Genomic DNA, 21465 nt, shown 5'->3' with positions numbered 1-21465 from the left:
TATTTTCTTGTTCTCCTTTTTCATTAATGACATTTGTAATCCGTTAAAAATTTTCCACTCAAATATAATGAAGTAGCATGTAATGTGCGTATTAATAGACGTTTTAGCCATTGTTCATATGGTCTTTGAACGAAATACGGAAATAATGCAAAATAACATATCAGTTGTCAGTTTATTTATGATGCGGCAGCGAAAAGGCAATGGCTTAATATTTGCAAAAAGTGAATTTTTCGGCCCAATTTATTATGTACTAACCTAACTGACTTCTCAATTGACCAATTATCGGCATAAATAGTCGAGTTAGTTGCATGGATAATGTAAGTGAAATGAACTCCTTACATTATGTCAACATTGGCTACGTAGTTAATGCCTATTATTTATTTACTATGACATTCGCGTGCGGCCTTTCTTATTTGAGGTGAATTTTTGAAGCGTTTCTTTTTGCAGATTATTTTCCAGAAAAAATTAAGCACTTTTTTGCATTTTTTTTAAATTTTTTTCTCGTTTTTTTTTCTTTTTATTTTATCTGCCTTTTTTTTTGATTTTTTTCTCGCTTATCACGTGTCAGCTTTTTCGCAATATTTTTCCCAAATAATTACAAAAAAAAACAATACAAAGTAGGGATTCGAATTAACCAAAAGAGTGGTTTTTTTTTTTAACTAAAATAACGAAAATTGACCAACAACGATAAAAAGATCAACCTTCTCACGAAAGCAGTTCTTGTTTTATTGATACATATATACGAAGGAGAACAAAAAAGGCATCTTTGCAATATTTCAAAATTTTCTTTTTACATTTACGACAAAACACTGATTTTTTTTGTTTTTTTTTTTAAATGAATGATTCAATGATTAAACAGAAAAAAGTAGTGAATTAAAAAAAAAAAAATGTTGCCCAATTTATCAAAATAGACGAAAAAAAGACACAAATTTGTTAAGAGCTCTTTGAAAGAATATTAGAAAACAAATTAAAAAAAAAGGATAGTGAAAATGCAAAAACAAAAGAGTAAAACACCATAAAACTTCTCTAAATCACTACTACTACTCTACTACTACTAACATAATAAAGATCCCTGCCCCCCGAAAAGCCAGCAAAACACAAAATTAAACATAATTAAAGAAAAAATATATAAAAGAAAAAAATAAAAAAATACTGTATGTATAAGGAGCCGTGTTTATTATAATTAAATTAAATATTATTACGCTAAATATAAAATTTATAATTATTTAATAAATAGATATTACATTAAAACAAGCTTAAGAAAAATATAAAAAAAAAATCACATAAAATTATTGAAATTAATAATAATTTAATATAATGCAAGTAAGTATATATATATATATATGTACATATATATATATATATATATATATATTTATATAATTGTACTGTAATTAGAGCATTATTATTATTATCATTATGAATGTAGCCTTTATTAATAATTAAATACTATATAAATAGTAATATTATAAAAATAAAAAAATAAAAATAAATAAAAACAAAACTCCAATTACCAGTAAATTATGATTACCAACTAAAATTGGCAGACGTTTACCGCAAAATAGAAATCCTTGAAATTTTAAATGTTCTAAAATAAAAAAAAATTAATAATAATAATAATAAAAATTTCCTGAACAATTAGGAAAAAACTTAAAAGCTGCTAATTAAAAAATTTAGAAGAGAAACAATTTTTTTTAGAATAAAACAAGTTTTTAGATTTTAAGTTAAGCTTAATATAAAAAGAAGGAAAAAAAATGCTATAATAAAAAAAAAAAAAATAAATGAAAATATCATTGTCTGTACATATAGCAGCGCTGGCCTCTTAAAAAAAGAAAAAAAAAATTAAATTAAAACTGTTTAAAAAGAAATATATATCAAACGAATAAGTTATTATTGCTATTATTTTTTTTTTCGCTTTTCTTTAATTCAAAAGTTAACGAGAACCTTCAAATGATTTTAATGTATATTTATGGTTTATATTTAACGCATCCTTTTTTATGTAACTGCATATGTATATATATATGTATATATATGCAAATTCACACAAAATATTTCATCTTCTTAGCTAATAAAGATAAAAAATTATATATATATATATATATGTATATGTATATATATATGTATATATATGTATATATATATAATACATACTATTTTATATTAGCTAATAAAGATTAAAAATTCTGTATATGTATATGTATACATATATATAAAAGCAGTCGACATGAGAAATCAAAAACATGAAGTTTCTTTAGACGACAGTCTTTCTTTTGTTTTTTTTTTAACTATGAGTTCATTTTATTACATTTTTATTTTTTTTATTTATAAATATTTTAATTTAAAGCAGAAAATATAACGTTTTATTAGTATTTAAGCAAAACAAAACCATATATATAAAAAAATATATATATATATAAATATAAACTTAAAATATTTGTTGAGTATTTTACTATTAAAGAAAACACCCAATCACCACACACATCTACATCCACATACAATATAAACCGCAAAATAAGAACAGATTTGAAATTTTAATAATAAAAACAAAGAGGAATGCAGAAAGGAAACTCACAAAAAAGTTTAATAAAGAAAAAAAAAAAAAAACGAAAAAGACAGAAATAGTTATTATTAAATAATTACAAAAATTATGATAAAATTATTATTCCAATAAAAGAATTAAAAAAAGAAAAAGTCGTATGGAAACAAAGCCCAACATTTTATTAAATGAAGATAAGCGAAAAATTAAATGCATATTAAATATCATCAGAGCGGCATCTTATCATCCCTGCCATCATCATCATCGTTATCATTATCATTATCATCATGTTCGTAAACGTTAGAAATCGAAATCATATTTTTTTTACTTTTCCATTCACTTCCCTTAGAATTTCGCTCATTTTTGTCTTTTCTATAAGACAGGTTTCTAATCAAATCTTAACTTTGGTGATGTTTGGGAAGTTTCGTTAAAGTAATTATTAGGAATGCGGGCATATAACGCACATATGTATATAAATATATATATATATATATATATATACAATATATATATATATAGATATATATATATGCACATATACCCGATGTATGTATATAGCGTATACATGTGTGTATGGATGTATGCCCGTTTGTAAATGCTTTCAATATCGAAATAGTTGTACGTTTTTCTCTTCGTAAACATGTACAGGTGCACACATACACATACACGCATATACATACATATACACACATACACGCACGTACACATATACATACATACACATACCTACATACATACACATACACGCACACGCACACACAAAGTTGCGGACAGACAAGCAAACACAATCGTCTACTCGTAGGTATAACACTCTGACACCTAAACGAATTCACACCTAACTTCTCTCTCTCCCTCTTTCTCTCTCTCTCTCTCTGTCTCTCTCTCTTTCTCTCTCTTTTAGGATATTATTAAATTTATATTAAATACCTACATAAAAAAAACAAATTCATTATAAAAAAAAAAAATAATAAATAAAAAGGAAAATATATATATAAATTATAATCCATGATATTTGAAAAAAAATGCATCAAATAAGTTTAACCTTTAAAAAGATTATAAGTAAATAAATTTAAAAAAAAAAAGAAAAACAAAAAAAAAAATTAAATAAATAAAAAACAAGAAAAGATTAATATATTAAATAAAAAATTTACAAATTATTTAAACGTAAAATAATCATTTGTTTTTTATTTTACAAAAAGAAAAAAAACAAAAGCCACAACTCCCGAACCTCATAATATATTTAATATTTATGCTTTGTCGTCATTTATTCCCCTACTGGATGATGTTTATTTAGTTTAAGCTCATTTCCTCAATAGGGCATAATCAGTTTTATATGATTTCAGATAGGTGCGGTGGCGCATGTCTACGCCCATGTTTAGTCAAGCGTATACAAAGTAGTTCCTTGCAGCTTTGGATCGATTGGCATTATGTGTCAAAAAAAAAGGTCGTTCAAAGGAGGAGTTGAGTTGTTTTTCCTTTTAAAAATAAACGAGCGAAAACGTAGTCGAGCTAGGCCGATTACTAAATAACCTAAATCATATTGTTTAACCCAATAGAATCTAAGTTTATACCCTGTTTTAATATGAACTTACTTTTATGGAACTGTAAAAAACAAAAATTTTCGTGAAACTCCGTATAGGATAGAGTAGGAGTCGAAAAATAGGTGGAAATGATTCAAATTTGGTACAGCTCATTTTTTTTGTATCTTAAATTACTATAATGATTTGATATTCATCATGAAGCATTGAAAATTAGACCATCTGTCATATGAACTACAAGTTTTCGTTGTGTGAGAGTGGTTCGAAAAAATTGCCCAACCGAAGCAAATTTTTCAAACCAATTTAGAATGCCGAAATACTATTGCTTATCCACTTTTGTCGGAAAATTTTGAAAATTAAAATATTTTCCATAAGACGACTTTTCAAAATAGGATATTATATGGGGCGTGGTGGAAAGTGTGGACCTATCCTAACCATATCCAAAATCGTTTGTGCTTAGGTTAAAGCACAACAGTATACAAAATTTCATCGAACTATCTCAAAAATTGCGACCTGTAGCTTGAACACAAATTTACATGGACGGGTGTTAAACGGGCTTAGAATCATAAAAAAGGTGGGTCTATCGTAATTCCTTCTGGGTGTTGCATAAGTCCGCACAAATTCAATATACCCTTAATATACCACAAGTGGTGATGGGTGTAACTAGATACGCGACACTTTTCAAAAAATGTATTTAATTATTTTTTAAAAGGTCTCTCTAACTGTACCGCAAGTAACAAATTTAAATGTAAAACAACAGAATAAAAATTTACCGACCGTTGGCCAATTTTTTTTTTAAGTTCTTTTTTTTTTTGAGAAAAATTCATTCGAAAAGTTTGGAGGTGAACTTAATCAGGAACAAGGATCCGTAACAATTGCGTAAATATGTAGCAAAGAAGTGCTCACGATTCCTTTACCGACACATACACAATAGAAAGAAAAAAAATGTACAACTTTTACGTAAAGAAACCCGATACAACTATTTGCTAGGATAGCTAGCGTGTGTAATCCAGATCGAATATAATTTTTTTGCTTTTTCTTTTTTTATTCCTATAAGATTTTATATCGCATTACTATCAGTAGTACCATATTTTCCTTAACTCATCGGCGGCAATTTCATTTCTTATCTTTGTCAAAATTCGTGACGATATCTTCATTAGTAAGAAGTCAGTTAATGAGATAGTTTTATTCATTTTCAACTAATCAACAAATTTCTGTTTCTCCTGAAACTGAGTGAAAAAGTTTGGTAAAGAAGTTGCACCCAGTTGCATTTCGCTTCCTTAAAAATGTAATTTCGTTTACCGAAACGTTCGGAAAAGCTTTTGTTGACAATTTCACGACAGCACGGATGAGTGTTTTGTGATATTTATATGTTGTTCAAAGAAAACAGAGAACACTTTCTACACGACTATCGATAAACATAACGTTAAGAAACTTGAGGATGTGGTGCTCAAACTTCATCGATTGACGCTTAGAGATCTTGTGTTGATATCCGGCAAATATTGCTTTCACATATGAAACCTCAAATATCAGCAAAGATCTTTTCATCTTTTTCAAAAAAATTTTAGGAAAACTAACAATATTTTCAGGGTACACAAAATGATCTTGATCTAATTGTAAATTATAAATTATTATTAATCCTTTCATCTGATTTTCTAATACGTTGCTGATATTATCTCTTCTATGGTCTCGTTTCTCTTCAAGTCTCTCGCTGAGGGATAACTACATGGTGTGTGTGATACGTTTTTTATACAAAAATTTCTCGATAATTTTTCAACATTTTTTTTATAATACATTTGCATTGACAAACGTTCGGCTCACAATGAAAAGTGTGTCCGTCTTGCAGCACAACTGCACCCTGTACGATATAAATGATGGCACCTATGTATGTGCGATCTTATCTAAGATTGCAATAATGAATAGAGTGCTTAACATAGTCCAGCGGCAGAGGACAGTTGAGGTATAATGAAAAAATGCGCACATCCTCACCTTAGCGATATCACCCAACGCTTACGATTCTAGCTCTCTATCCAGTATTATACTCGACTGATGCAATGATTGACATTGTCTGCCAGATTGTAAAAAATTTTGCCTTAATAATTAACTCACTTTTAAGTGCTGGTAGTCATATCATATTTAGCGCTGCGGTTATATTCCTCGTATGCTTCAGCTAAAGCTAAATCTTCAGATGGTTTAAATGCCTGGTTGTGGCATTCATATCATATGGAGCCAACGTTTATGGCAACACTGACTGTGCCTGTAGTAAACTACAATTGGCTGTAAATAAGTGTACTAAACACTTTTCTAATAAATATAAATAGGACAGTAAGTATATCGCGGCTTTTGTAGCGTATTTCGTCCGACTCTGATCGTTCCTTTATGCTAGAAATGCAATCTTCATTCATACGCTTAATGAAACTTGTACATCGAAATATGTTTATGAGAAAATTCGATTCATCAAATCCAGAATTTACTGCTCGCAGGCCATAAGTATTCAAAATCACCCAGACTGCTTTTTGTTGTCGCCTAATATCAAGGCTATTGCTAGCGTGAATAGTTTTAGAGATGCTGTCAAGTTATTTTATAATTCTGAGCATAAGTAGTAATTACATGTATTTCATTACTACCTCACTCAATAAGTCATCGCTCTGACACTTCTATGGCAATACTTTTCGCCAACCTATCATTTCTGGATAGTACCAGCATGAAAATGGTGTGCGTCGAAGTTTCATGACCTCAGTATTAGTAAGGTTACTTTTCGTTTAGACAGGTTTTACTGGTTGCTGTCCACTCGGCTGACTCCTGATTTGTCTCTGCAGTGTAGTGATGAACGCACGTCTCAACTATTGTAATACATCACATATGTGAATAAATCCTTTTTGCTTCGTCTGAACAGCGCCAAAGCGGCCACAGTGATTTTGATCGGTCACAGTCAATCAATCGGTCTTCTCAACAGCAAGCAAATACATCGCTCACTGTCAGCCGAGTTTTCTCATGGACACATGGTTAGTGTAAAATAGTCAGCCTATTGATATCTTTAAGGTGTCAGCTATCACCCGCAACTTCACTTCACTTTGATATTGATCGTTAAGAGAGTTTAATATCATCGGTGTCCATACCAACCATCCATTTTATTTATCATTGTGACAGACAAGAGGCGGCATAACACCTTTCAAAGCGTTCACAGTCGTGAAACTTGGACACCCTTTGTTTTAAGACTGATACTATTCAGAATTTATAAAAGACTGTTAACGGTATTCGCCAGAGACTTATTGAATAATGCGGCACTTCCAACTTATATACTATAAAGTTAATTGATAATCAATTGAATTTTTTTAATTATTTAAAGTTCCTAATTGACTAATAAATTTAATTTAAAATATAGGGCATAAATGAATTGCTTTTTAAAACTATCGGGGATGTGCATTTATTACGCGATAATTTCGTAGCATTTTTGAAGAGAGGATGATAAATATGTTGTGATAAGTGGACGCGGGGTACTTACAAACGTGCCTTAGACAAGTAACGATTACAAAATGTATCTTATCAAAGCAATTTTTATAACTAACAAGAAATTTCACAAATTTTTAACTATATATTTACGTTAAATGATCGGTAGGTAAATTCACTTCGAATATCTTACACTTATGGTCGCAAGATAAGCGCTTGCACAATTCTAAGAAATCAGAAATCAGATATATTCCTAATCCAAGTAATAAATTTTGAAAATCGTATGAATTTGAACCGAAAATAGCTACTATGTATTATTTTATGACTTTTGAAGAAGTTTTGAAAACTTGGAAAGTTTAGTACTTACCGATCCAGAATTTAGGCACAAATCTCCCAAAAAATTTCGCTACATAAATAATTTCGATCCGAATGTTGAACAGGTTTAAAGTAAAGAAATATAGTATTATGTATGTGTTTTTGCCAAAATATTTAAGGTTAAGTTTATAAAAAATTGTCTTTTTTTTCTAGATCACATTAACATTTGATTTTCTTATATACCAGATAATTACTATTAAATTCAATCAATTTAAATATACTATAACTATTTATAATGCGTCATAAACTGCTTGGGCGACGGTAGCATCTTCGGCAGCCATACCTTAAAGTATGAATAAGTTTATTAATCCTTTTGGCGTTAACTTTTAAAAGATAGCAAAATTACCCAATGATTGATAGATAGTTAAACATTTCTTTTCTGTGCGTTTGCCCTCACGTATTACTTGGCCAATCTCACCGATGATATTGGCCTTTAAGTCCTTCAATTCTGTACGAGCATTAATCAGAGAATCGACATAAATTACCGCATTGTCGTATATATCCTGCGATACTTCACCAAAATGCACTGCACCAGCCCCAACCGCTGCAATGGGATTTTTTTATGATTACATTTTACAATATTGAAAAGAATATCGAGACTACAAATTACTATTAATATGAACATCGCCCGTCTTTAACATATCGTAATTAATTAAAGCATTAGGTGAATAGGTTCCTATGCAAATGACTGCCGCCTCTCTTACAGCTTCTGCAGGGGTATTTGTTACAAAAACTTGCACAGAATTTTGCGAATATAACTTTTGAAGTTTTAATGCTAAATCATCAGCTTTGGACTGCGTACGATTCCATAGATATATTTCACTAACGTTAAAAGTGGCACACATGCCTAAAGCATGGCTTTGACCTTGTACTCCGCAACCTATTATGGCAAGTTTTATGCTCGTTTCGAACCGCTGAGGGAAACGTTTCATATATAAATATTTGGTGGCCACAATGGAAGCAGCTGCTGTACGCCATGCTGTTATTTGCGTACCCTCCATAATGCATTGCAATTCTCCCGTATTGATATCAAAAAGCAAGATGTTCGCCAATATGTTGGGTAGAGGTGGTTGCAAATTTTGATTATTGGTAAACGATGTAACCACTTTGCAAGCTAATGTACTGGAGCACTTTAAGTGATCATTTGTTTTCCTATTCAATGCATTATAGTTGCCCACATAGCCGGGCATAGTAAGTAATAGTTTCGATGCATTTCCACATGTGGTAATGGTGCGAGGTGGCTGCTGTTTATATGATTGTTCTAAATTTGCGGCATTGAGTTCACTGTAATCAATCGCTTTAAGAGCTTCTTCCACAGCAGCATTCACCAAAGGCCAGGTCAGTATTTCTTTTACTTGCACGCTACTGATATATTTAGGTATCATCGTATGTATGGAAGTTTATTAAAAAATATTTTCCAAGTCAATATGTTCGCTCAACTTTTGCTGGGAAATGCTATTTGACAAGTAAACGTTTCAACTAGATTTAAATGTATTTTTGTTTTTTTCATTCTTCAATTGCAAAAGATAAGCGCATTTATACTATTGGGTGCAGCGGTCACCAGGTAAACCTTATTTTTATCGCAACTCGCTTAATTAATGTTAAAACAAGCAGATTAGTTATCAAAACTACCGCAAAAACCACCATAGAAGTGAATAGTGCTATAGTAATAAAAGTTGCCAGACTTAAGAAATTTAACTCTTTGCGATGATCATCGATCAGCGATTACAAAAGTCCTTATGAACTCCACTCACTTATTTAGCACTTTTTCACTATATCTCTCCCAAACTTTCTTATTCATCATTCAAGAACCGATTTTTGCGAAGAAAAAAGTCATTCCAATACTATTTGATGACATTTGTTTAATTAAAAATGTTCTTATTGAAATTGTTCTTTCTTGTTAGATGTAAATGGGCAAACAATATCTCCCATTCAATGCCCGTGGACTAATCTTGCCTTAATTGAATGCAAGAGGCCCAACCCACTTTGACTCGTTAATCTCCCGCGCACTTTTATATAGTACTTGATCGATTCAATCGTTTAATTGAGGCTATTGACCTGTCATAATAGACAAATATTTATCATTGCTCTGAAATCAAGAGTGTAATATTTTTGAGTTCGTATCATTGCTTACTCGTCTTGACCTATTCCATTACTATCATGGCAGATATATGATTTTTATTGTCAATATTCGCCCTCTGCAAAAATGCTTGGTTTTTAAAGTTTTTTTATTTCATTCTCTTTTGGTATCACTGATCAATCGGGGTATGCCCTTTTTTAGCGTAACACGCTGATGGTCGGAAAAGAATCGAGAACGAGAAAGACATATGGAGGGTGTAACGAAGTGACTGAGTGAGTGCTCGCCATAGCTGTGCTTAAAGTAAACTCTATCGCGTTTGAGATTTGAATCCGTGAACACTAACTTTCCTGTCGTGATTCTTCTCTATTACGCTATTCATGCGGATATGACCTTTGAAGGGTTCGGAAAGGAAATCGCATTCGGCAATTTTATCGGTTAAACGAATCTCTTCTGTTTAGTTATTTTGCTCAACAGAATGCAAGAAACAGGTTTGCTTGCCATATCATGTTTCCGCCAATATCGTCAACGAATTTAGGATCGAATCGAACGTTATTTAATTAGTAATGTTAGGCCGACTACAACTAGTAGCGTATTAAAAATCTGATTGCTCATGAAAAAATTTCGTAATAAACTTCTGAAAGCAAAGTTCAAAAAATATCGCTACCATGCACTATGTACAATGTGCGCCTTTAAACTTCAACTGGCCCAATTCAATTTGTGCATAAAGTATTTCAAAGTTTCAAAGAAATACCGTTAATTTGCAAATCTACATCTTCAGCAATTTAAATATGGAATGCTGGACAATTGATCCGCACACTTGATAATCATATCGTTTATAAGTAGCTCAGCTTTGAAAATTTTACGTTCTCTCAAATATTTTAGATTTTTATCATTTAAGATACAAGTTGAATTGTAACTGTATTGGATATGTGATTATATCAGAATTGCTTCAAAAAAACGTTGAAATTTAACCTGTAACAAATTCTAAATGGTTGTCAATGTCTGCATATAGATTGTAATTAGAAGCACTTGGAAGAAAAAAAAATTGAAAGAAAAAAAAAGTTGCATACATGCACAAATTCGTTTGAAGTTGTTTAACTTTATCACAAACAGGTAACATTTACATTAAATGCCGGAGAAAACTTGGCATGCTAACATTACCACTTCGTTTGTAACAAGCAGAAAACTACGCTACGGTGCGGTCATCGAATGATCACCGACACATAACTACGGCTATCAATTCGTCAATTTATTGATTTATTTAATTACTTATTTTTTTTTTTTTATTACATTTACGTAGTTACGTGTGTGTTTAGTTATTTATGTTTTTATGCATATGTGTCTATGTATTATGTATATACAAATTATGCATGTATGTATTTTACGTGTTTATGTGTTTATATGTTCAAGCATTTATGTTGTATGCATTTATATATATATTTGTATTTGTGTATTTATGTATTTATAGGTATATATATATATATATATATTTATGTGCTTTTACATATTTACGCATTTATATTTTTATATATGTACAAATTTGTATATGTGCATCTATTTATGTATGTACGTACTTATGTAAATATGCGTTAATATATATGTATATAAATGTATGTAAGTGTTCACATACTTATGTGCTTATGTATTTATGCATATATGTATTTTTATATTTATGTATTTACGTAGTTATATCTTCATGTGTTTATGTACTTATTTACTTTAGTATACGTCTATTTATTTATATACTTATGCATTTATGTTGTTATGTATGCATGAATTTGTATAATTATGTTTTTGTTCATGTGTATGTATTTACGTACTTATTTATATTTGTATTTAAGTATTTATATATATATATATATGTTTTAATATCATTGCCTGTTTACGTATTTATTCATTCATGTATTTATTCGTTCATACGGTTATGAACCTATTTACATATTTTTTACTTACATATTTATCTGTTATTGAATATATCATAAACGGCGTAAATTGCAATTTTCTAAATATCTTCTAAGTTGAGCTTCGCGCAAACCGGATTCACATCACCAAAGTTAGAGTCATAATAATCAAAAAAACTAAAATAAATAAAAAAGCAATAATTCTTTGCAAAAAGGGATTCAAGTGTCATTTTACGGATAGTCAATCATAATCAACTAAAATGCGAACGAACGCGATGATACTCCCGTCCAATGAATGGCCTAAGAGCTTAAGTTTGCAATTATTGCCGAGCTTTGAGAATAATATAATGTAAGAACATGAAAATTGTAAATCGCGGTGAAGTCTATATATTATTTTTATTTTAACATTTAAATTTTGATTCAACTTATCTACGTTTGCCTGCCTGCGTTGTCCCCGTTGTTCCAGGCCGAAGAATATACCGGACACATGACGTATACGTTCTTGATTGCTTTTTGCAAATCAATTTCTAAAATTTATCTATTCACTCCAATCGTACACGATGTATCCAATAGTAACCGTTTGTGATTGTAGGAGAAAAATTGTCTTGTCGAGTGTGCAAGACCTTGGAAATTTCTACATTTTATAAACATCATCAGTACAATTGTCTCTCCACTAAAAAAAAAAAAATCAGCTCATGGTCAAGCTAATGTATTCCGTGCTAAAGATCGAAAATTTCGGTACACACGAAGACACCATTACATAAAATATGAATGTCCAAAGGGAGATTTCAATAGATCCATGTAGACATTTTCGATTCCCTTGCCCAATTTAATGGTAACAGCTATATATTTAACACACACGATACACGATTTCGCGTTTCCGCGTACCATTCACAATCATAAGTGATCAGGGAGCACAGTTCGTTTCAAGCCTATTCGCGACATTAACAAAATTACTTGGCATTCATATCATCCACAAGTCAACAGTAAGATGGAGTGATTCGACAGACAATTGAAAATTGCAAATCATAGCCTTAGAGTGATCGCTAAAATGGAGTGAAGAGTTACCGATAGTTGTGTTAGGGCTTCGTACGTTGTACATATAAGATATATTTGCTTCGCCGGCTGCTATGCATTATTGCATAAAATCTTTGGTTACCGAGTTAAATGATAATCCCAGATACGGACGTTGACGTTGACGTAGATCGCGTTTATTTTACAATTAAGCGAACAAATGGAGCATACCAACACATCACATAGACATCCGCTGTCCAATCTAAATCTCTTCAAAACGTTAACAAAGTTTTTGTTCGTAGTTCAAGGAAACGTTCGTTGCTTATGTTCTTACGAGGGTCCGCTCCAAATTATTGACACACACACACGCTCACACACGCACACATAAAAACACCAGAAAATAGTCCAATTTCACTTACACAACATCTGTGCTGTGTTAGTTTTGATGGAGGAAGGAGAACGATGTAGGGTGTTTATAAAATTTAGAAAAGGGAATGCAAGGTTCGCTTCAAGACGTCAAGTAACATTTGTGTTTGCGTTTTTGTGTGCATTTGTTTTTAAATGCCAAAAATTGTTAAAATAAATTCAAGGCCACACCTTATTACAATTGTATGCACATAGAATAAGGCCTACAAGTTTAAACGGTTAATAATTTGTTATTTTTGTCTTTGTTACTAGTTTTCATTACTCTGTTCAAATTCAAAAGTTCGAATGACTGTAGATATATAATATATATATATATACATATGCTTGCTTTTATCTTACCCCTCTATCACATGTAAGTAGCGAAAAATCAAGTTTACTTTGAAAATACCGTTAAACAAGGTTATTAACGCATTAACGAACACATAACGGTTAAGTTAATTACATACCTGTCGGTTAACAAATTACTGGTTTTTTTTGGCCAACTTTTTTTTTCTCTTTGAACAGATCTCAGTAAATTTAAACTACTTTGCATATGTGGGATGAACTGGATATGTCTGTCTGTTCGTCTGTCTGTTTTATCATACAATCCTGATAATTCTTTTCATATTCATATTTGTTGCCTTGTGCATTGAATTTGAATTCGTTTTTATTCTTTTTTTAATCGTAAATCAATTTATGTTTAAATTTACCTGTTTAATAAATATTTAAAAAGCCGTTACATATATACCTTCATCATGAATTCCACTTACTTTCCGCCTAAGTGCATTGAAAAAGATCATCTTTGGTTTGGTGGGTGAACGGGTTGGCTGATCTATCGGAATTATTTTCTTACTCAATGCTTAGACGAATCTATTCTAAATTGTTTTCCGAACTTTATATCAATATTTTCGAGATTTATTCAAGTTTTAAGTAAACACTTGTCCTTGCAAGCAAGCTTGCTTAATGGTATTTAAACCATTCTCCCGATTCATCTTTTGCAAGTTCTGCAAATGCCCAAAACAATTTTATAACATTTTTTTCATAATCACTGCTATCTGTTGAAAAACCTTACCCTTCGGGCAAAACAATCACCTTTTTCGGTGACGAAATTGCATATTTCGGATGGGCGAATAAAAATAAATCTCATTACGAATGAAAAGCAGTTGCTAGCCTTCAAAAAGTCATTTGTTTGCGCTAATGCCGGCTTCGAATTTTCTGTTAACATCTGTCAAAGATATAACTAAGTACTACAATGTTGACAAAATGACTGAGATTCACTACAATCCCTGAGACATGCTAAGAAATAAAAAAAAAAAAAAAATAATACGATCCGAGTCTTCGGGTGCGAATACATTTTCTTGGGTTTAGCTCGAGCTTAAAAAACTCATTTAGCGCGCTGTCATTAAGTTTTGATCAAATGCAAGATTCATCGTCTGCGTGACATACTTTCAAATGTCGCGCAGTCACGTGAGTTAGCCATTGTATTTAAAAAATGCTTGAATCAGGCGAGAAGTCCTTATGGATCTTATTTGATGAAATCGTGGACTGCGTCCATATGTAGTGGTACTAGAAAAGATTCGTAAATTCGAGTCATCAGGAAAACTAACGCTGCGTTTGAGTCAGCCAAGTCCATAATACTAATACCGATAATCAATGTCTTCCAGTACATCGATACAATGACCAGACAGATATTAAACGAGATTATTTACACTTCATGGATTATTGAACATCTAGATCTCGTAGACGTTACTGACAGAATGACAAATTTAGTATGGCCCTTAGTCCAGTGGTAGACGTAAAAATCGATCGACATAGTTTGTCTATCATTTGATATTTCAATTTATTTTTTTTACTGTTTTATTTTATATGCGATAAATAATTTCATAAAAAATTCCTTTCTTCATTTTAATAATAATGAAATTAAATAAATTCTTTCCTTATGTAATCTTATTTCTTGAGTAATTTAATTGGTTTGCATACTAAATTCTAATTAGTTTTTAATATTTGCATATAGTGTGACGTTTGATTTTAACTGAAATAGTCTCCTAACCAGATTTTTAAAGCAGAGTTTCAAAAACTCTGATACTTACATCAGTTACGTTGGGATACAAACGTTCTACTACAAGCGACAACGGTTACTGTTGATGATTTCTTAATCTTTTGTTCGGAGATTTTTAAATTATGTAAATTTGAATACCGGAGAGTTTGTTAAGGTTCAGTCATTGAAAACGGTAGGGCAAATCGTGCCGAAATTAAACGAAAGAACGACCGAAATACTAAAAAATTCGATGCGAGCTTACAAGCGCTGGGTAAGCTAAATATTGATGATTGATTGATAGGAATTGTAAGAACAAACGAGAAGTAAAGGGAAATAGAAAAAGTGAATTAAAAGAGAAGAATAGAAAAAAAAATGGAAAAAAAAAGAAACGTAAAGAAAAAATAGAATGAAAGGAAAGAAAAGGAAGGAAAGGTAAAGGAAAAAATCAGCAAAATGCAGACAAAGCGGAGAAAAAGGGATAGAAAGGAAAGCCATATAAAGAAGAGAAGAGAAAAGAAAGGGGCTAAGAAAAGTAAATAAATGAACGAAAGAGAAATAATTTAAATAAAAGAAAAGAAAAAAGACGAGAAACAAAGAAAAATGTCGAAAAGAAACCAAAAAAAAAAAAGAGGGGTAGAGTGAAGACAAAAGAGAAAGAAAGAATAAAAAGAAAAGTAATGTAAGGAGAGGAAGAAAAACCAGAAGAAGGGAAAACCATATTAAACAAAAGTATATAGAAGAAAAGCAAGCAAACGAAAAGCGAGGCAAAGTGAAAAAATGAAAACTGAAAAAAGAAAGAAAGAGAAATCATTTAAATAAAAGCAGAGAAATGGGGTGAAGCGAAAAAGAAAAGAATATAAAATTGCAGAAAAACAACGTAAGCCAGAGTAACGAAAAAGGATAAGAGAAAAAGAAAGAAGGTATGTAAAGCGAAAAACAAAAAACGAAAGAAAAAAGCGACGAAATGGAAAGCGATTTAAAATATTAGAATCGAGTACGGTCGCTCATAAAATACCCTACACCAGTTTGCCTAAAAATGTGCAAAATTAATAATGCAACAATGTTTACCACCTTTTGAAAAATTCTAATCCTGGAAGACTTTCAAAAGGATAACCCATCCTAAAATTTCCCAATTTTATTTAGTTTTCCAAAATAATACTCTTTATCGATATTAAAAATTGCGTAATTTTTTTATTTAACAACTTTTTCAAAATAGGGCGCTACATGCGGAGTGGTTTAACCCGGTTAGTGAACTAATTTCAATTAAAATATTTGGACAATTTGTGAGGCTGCAGTTTTCTGGACCGACATCGAGCGAACAGGTAGATAAGCAAGCTTAATTTTGTAAAGATAATAAATCAAAAGCTCTGCACAAACTTATTCCATCCTATATCCTATTTGATGAGGGGTATAAAGAGAGAGTAAGAGAATGAAAAAATAATCGGTTCAACAAAACGTCCATGTTCAAAAAATTCGTAGCAAACATTTTGATCAACATTTCTTCTCGGTTTGAGATCAAACTCGCAAGATCGCAAGCTAATAAAGCTACTACTTAAGGGCTCAATAAGTGTGGGAGAATTGATCGCAAACGGTAGTATCGATATTTTAATGTAGAAAACCTAACTAACATTCTTCTTCTTCTTCTTCTTCTTTCTCTTTAAATTATTAGACCTTAGGTTTTGTTCGCTACCCGCTTCTAAGCTTCTAAGGCGTCAAGCATAACGAAATATATGCACAAAAATGATGAAATAATTTCATTACCAGAAATTATTATGATTATTATTTGCTAGTTTGTCCATATGAAAGGAAATGCCACGTACATAAACGCGCATTACACGAATTCTGCATATATATTGATAAGAGTAGTATTATACAACATTAGGTAGCGTAAGAGGTATAATGCATATAATAATAGAAATAATAATATTAATGGCTATCAAGCGTTAGCGTATAGAAATAATTAAGTTAAGAATGCATTAAGTAGTTGATCTATCAAGGGTCTGAGAATTTTTGGATCACCTAATCCAATATAATTGATAGGATTAGTATGAAGGCTAACGGATTTATCGACTTGCAATCGAAACAATGCTTTCTGTTCAAGACATCTTTGAATGGTTGGGAAATCTACGCATATAAGTGGTGTTTGGATTTTACTCAGAGTCAATGTGATTCGGAACCACTGTGTCAATTTCAATAAATTTACTTTAAATTGGCAAAGAAGGTGACTATCATAATTTGTACCCGACACCCTGTTAAACTATTTATGGTTGTTAGCGGCTAATCTATGTTAGCAACACAAGTACAAAAAACAAAAAGACATATTAGCATATTCAGTAGTAGTATTGATTACATAATTTATAAAGTGAGAAAGTATTGAATATAAGTCAAAGGCTTTCTGGCTCTTGATTTGCACCTTTGGCCACAAATTTCGCATGATTGCCAAATTATTTTCCCATGTACTGAAATTCATTATTAATCATTGTTGCACATAGTTGTGCTTATGTACATTCATGTTGCTTTAGTGAATGTTCTTTAGGGACATACAAAAAAAAAAAAAACAATGTCTTTTTGTCCTTCTTTTGAAAAAAAGCTTTTTAATGACTTTCGTTTAAGCAGTTTTTATGCGAATTGCCTTTACTATTGTCAATCGATATACTTGCCCACGTGTGGTTATTAATTATTTAGTTAATGTTTGATGTCGTTGTTATTGTAAGTAAATTTTCTAAATAATTATTTTCTTTAATCATTTGAATGCTGTTAAATCAATTAATTGTCTATTATTTCAAGAATATTTCATTACGTGTAAAAATGTATGTATTTTTATAGAATTTTTTTTCTATTATCATACATAGATACAAGATTTCATTTCATACGGTATAGTCATGTACTCATGTTCATATGTGTGAAATTATGCATAATTTGCATAAATGTTAATTAATAACTTAACTTTGCTTATGCTTGACTCTCAAGTAATTGACTGAAATTGTTTATCAAAATCGATTGCAGCGGTCGTGTCGCAGTCGAGGAATTTCTTTTATCTAAGCTATTAGGTGTTCGAAAAGAAAATATAATAACACATCGCTCAATATGGGGTCTCGGTTCTGACGCATATATATGCCAGTACTGAGTTAACGGATTAATTTGATTTCGAGATGTGGCAAAATTTCAAGACATTTCGACAACTGATTTACAAATTACAGTTGTTTTAGTTAGGCCAATTTTGCAATAATCAAAGCAATGGAAAAATCTGAATCTCGTTTATTGATCAAAATATCGCTCACAATCGGCATTGGTTTGAAAGGTGTTATGGCGACAATTATATCTCTTGAAAAAATAAATTAATGGATGGTTTACTCATTTTAAACAAAATCGTATGGACGCGAACGATATTGAATTTTTTTTCGGTAGTTAGTCTAGGAAACATAAACAAAGTGCATCAAATTGTTTTGGAAGACTGAAAAGTGAGGATACCTTAAGAATATCAGAAGAGAGTATGTTTACTATTTTGCATACGAAAGCTCTGCTGGAAGTGGGTCCCGCCAACGCATCGACTCTTTAAAGCGCTGTTTGGAACTGTTCAAGCGAGATAAAAAGCATATGTTGCGTCGGCATATGACATTAAATGAAAGATGCATCCACTACTGCGTATCGGAAACAAAAAGTCGTTAGTATATAAGTGGACAGCAGCCGGTGAATGTCGCCCAAAGCGATTAAAAACTGGGAAGTCAGTTGGCAAAGATTATGGCATTCGTCTATTGAGGCGGGCATTACCGACTGTAATGAAAAGGAACAAAGAATCAATAGTGAATATTACATGTCATTATCGGTTCGATTCACTGTAGAAATCAAAAAGAAATGGCCTCACATACAAAAGAAAATAGAGCTGCTTCACCAAGACAATGTTTCGTGTTATCAGTCGATGATGAAATGATGACTAACTTGAAAAAAGTACGCTTCGAATTGCCTCCCTATTCGCCGTACTCTCTAGATCTAGCCCCCAATAACTACTGCCTTTTTGCAGACATCAAATGGACGCTGGCGGAAAACAAAATTTAGCTCAAATGCGGAAGTAATTGCCGACATTGAGGCCTCTTTTGAGAAACAAGACAAGTCGATCTATGAAAGATGCATCGAAAAGTTAGAGCAGTTTTGGAGTGAATGTATCATTCTTGAAGGAGAGTATATTGATGAATAAAGACGATTTTCTAAAAAAAATATTCTTGTTTACACCATAGACTTATTGATTGATGTGATAGGTAAATATATTTGTGTGCTTTATTAATAAGAAGAGAGAGGGTAATATACGTTTTAGAACAAATTTGGGCTATTTGGGTATAAATTCCGCCATTTTAAACCGCTTCAGAGAGTTTGAAGTTATATACAATTCACACGACAAGTGCACTTAAATATCTAACCTTCTTTACCTATTCGTTAACATTTGAATATTGAAGATTCAAGTTTGCTGCAAACACTTTTATGCTAGCGAATAATGCCAGGACTTCATTTCAGGTCATATATTATTAATTACTTTATAACATTTTCAAGCGCTCATAACACAGATTTTGTTGAAGGCGTTTCTGTTAAGAAAGGATTTTAAGCAAAGTAAATTCCGATGTACATCTAATTAGGTTTTCAGACTAATTGTTTTTACAGGAGTTGGATTTAGCAAGAGTTAAAAAAAAACATTTCGTTTTTACACGATTTGTTTTGTTTTAACACGATTTTCAATATTCTATGAATTTTTTAATCAGCTTTTTTATGAATTTTTCTGATGAATTTTTTCATTCTCACTCTTCAGTGAGATTATGTCGTTTATATGCATATGTGAGTGGGAATCCGCTAATTACGTACAGAATAAAGCCGTAAGTTGGAAACCTGTTATGGTTGATTGTTGTAGATATTTTAAAAGTAGTAAGTAAAATAAAGTAAATTTTCGTATAAATTAACTCAATATTTGGTGAGTTTTCAATAATTTTTCAAATTTTTGCCTTATTCATATGAAATATATTTAGGTAGCCTTAACACAATGTCACATAGTTCTCCTGTAATAACAAGTAAGAATATTGTAGTGGGGCAAGGCCGACCATTAAATACTCTACGCAACCCTGTGTTTTTGCAAAATTTCGATTTACTGTGTAGCATTGGAAAGTCGGCAAAAACTAATTGAGTCGGACAAGACCTGACTTTAAATAACCTACGCGATGTCACCTAATACAGTTACTCATATAACAGCTTCTCCAAATAAGACCGGAAAGTCGTCGTCCGATCCGAACCATTGTCAATGGCATTCGTTCTTCAAAAATTGCGACCTCTAAGCTGAAAGCACACACACAAAAATAATACAAACCGCTAGGCAGACAATCTTAATATATTCAGAAAACAAGCAAGAACATATAGTCGGTCAAGGCCGACAGTTAAATACCCCATACCATATTCTCTAATAGAATTCTTATTTTTATTATCGAACACAAAAATTATATCTTGTTTCTATATAAAGACATACTTTTCAAGTGCGTGTTTAGGAAGAAACGGGCCTAAAACGCAGCCTAATCTAGTTCAAGTTTAATTCTTAAATGGGGCAGTATTCAAACATAGCCATAGATGATCCAAACTTTGTAGAGTTCATTTTTGTACAAAATTCCTATAATATTACGGGTCAACTTCCATCACCACATATTAAGAGCTACACTTTTTTTCTTTACAAAGGATCAATTTTCGCGAACTCCTTACTAGAGTAGGATCCAAAAAATAGGCTGAGATGGTCTAAGTTTGGTACAGTTCATTTTTTTATGTTAAATTACTATTATGATATAATTTTCATGATCAAGCATTCAAAATTATACCTTCTTGTCGTATGAATTTCAGTTTTCGTTTTATGACAGGGGGCACAAAAATTGCCACAGCCGATCAAAAGTTTTCATTTAGAATGCCGAAATCCTAGTACTACTTAGCCCCTAAATGAAAACTTTTGATCGGCTGTGGCAATTTTTGTGCCCCCTGTCATAAAACGAAATCTGACTTTTTGAAGAACGAATGCCATTGACAATGGTTCGGATCGGACGACCACTTTCCAGTCTTATTTGGAGAAGCTGTTATATGAGTAACTGTATTAGGTGACATCGCGTAGG

The 21465-nt window shown here is 31.4% G+C and overlaps 1 protein-coding gene across 1 annotated transcript; it reads right to left on the bottom strand.

The window, feature by feature from the left end:
- Positions 1-8052: 8052 nt before the first annotated feature.
- On the bottom strand, positions 8053-9503 carry LOC119637367 (ketimine reductase mu-crystallin). Its single transcript, XM_038033347.1, has 3 exons — positions 8510-9503; positions 8246-8443; positions 8053-8182 (listed from the first exon to the last, which is right to left on the bottom strand). The coding sequence occupies exons 1-3, from the start codon at positions 9282-9284 to the stop codon at positions 8130-8132; spliced, it is 1026 nt and encodes a 341-aa protein (XP_037889275.1). The 5' UTR covers positions 9285-9503; the 3' UTR covers positions 8053-8129.
- Positions 9504-21465: the final 11962 nt, after the last annotated feature.

This window comes from Glossina fuscipes, unplaced genomic scaffold (assembly GCF_014805625.2).
Source record: "Glossina fuscipes isolate IAEA_lab_2018 unplaced genomic scaffold, Yale_Gfus_2 59, whole genome shotgun sequence".
NCBI classification, from domain to species: domain Eukaryota; kingdom Metazoa; phylum Arthropoda; class Insecta; order Diptera; family Glossinidae; genus Glossina; species Glossina fuscipes.
Note: the sequence above shows the minus strand (reverse complement) of the source record. Positions and strands in the feature narration are given on the sequence as shown.

Coding starts and splice junctions, on each gene's coding strand:
- LOC119637367 (XM_038033347.1), bottom strand. CDS start 9,284: ATGATACCTAAATATATCAGTAGCGTGCAAGTAAAAGAAATACTGACC. Junction 8,444..8,509: donor GGGCGATGTTCATATTAATA/GTAATTTGTAGT, acceptor ATCCCATTGCAG/CGGTTGGGGCTGGTGCAGTG. Junction 8,183..8,245: donor AACTATCTATCAATCATTGG/GTAATTTTGCTA, acceptor TCATACTTTAAG/GTATGGCTGCCGAAGATGCT.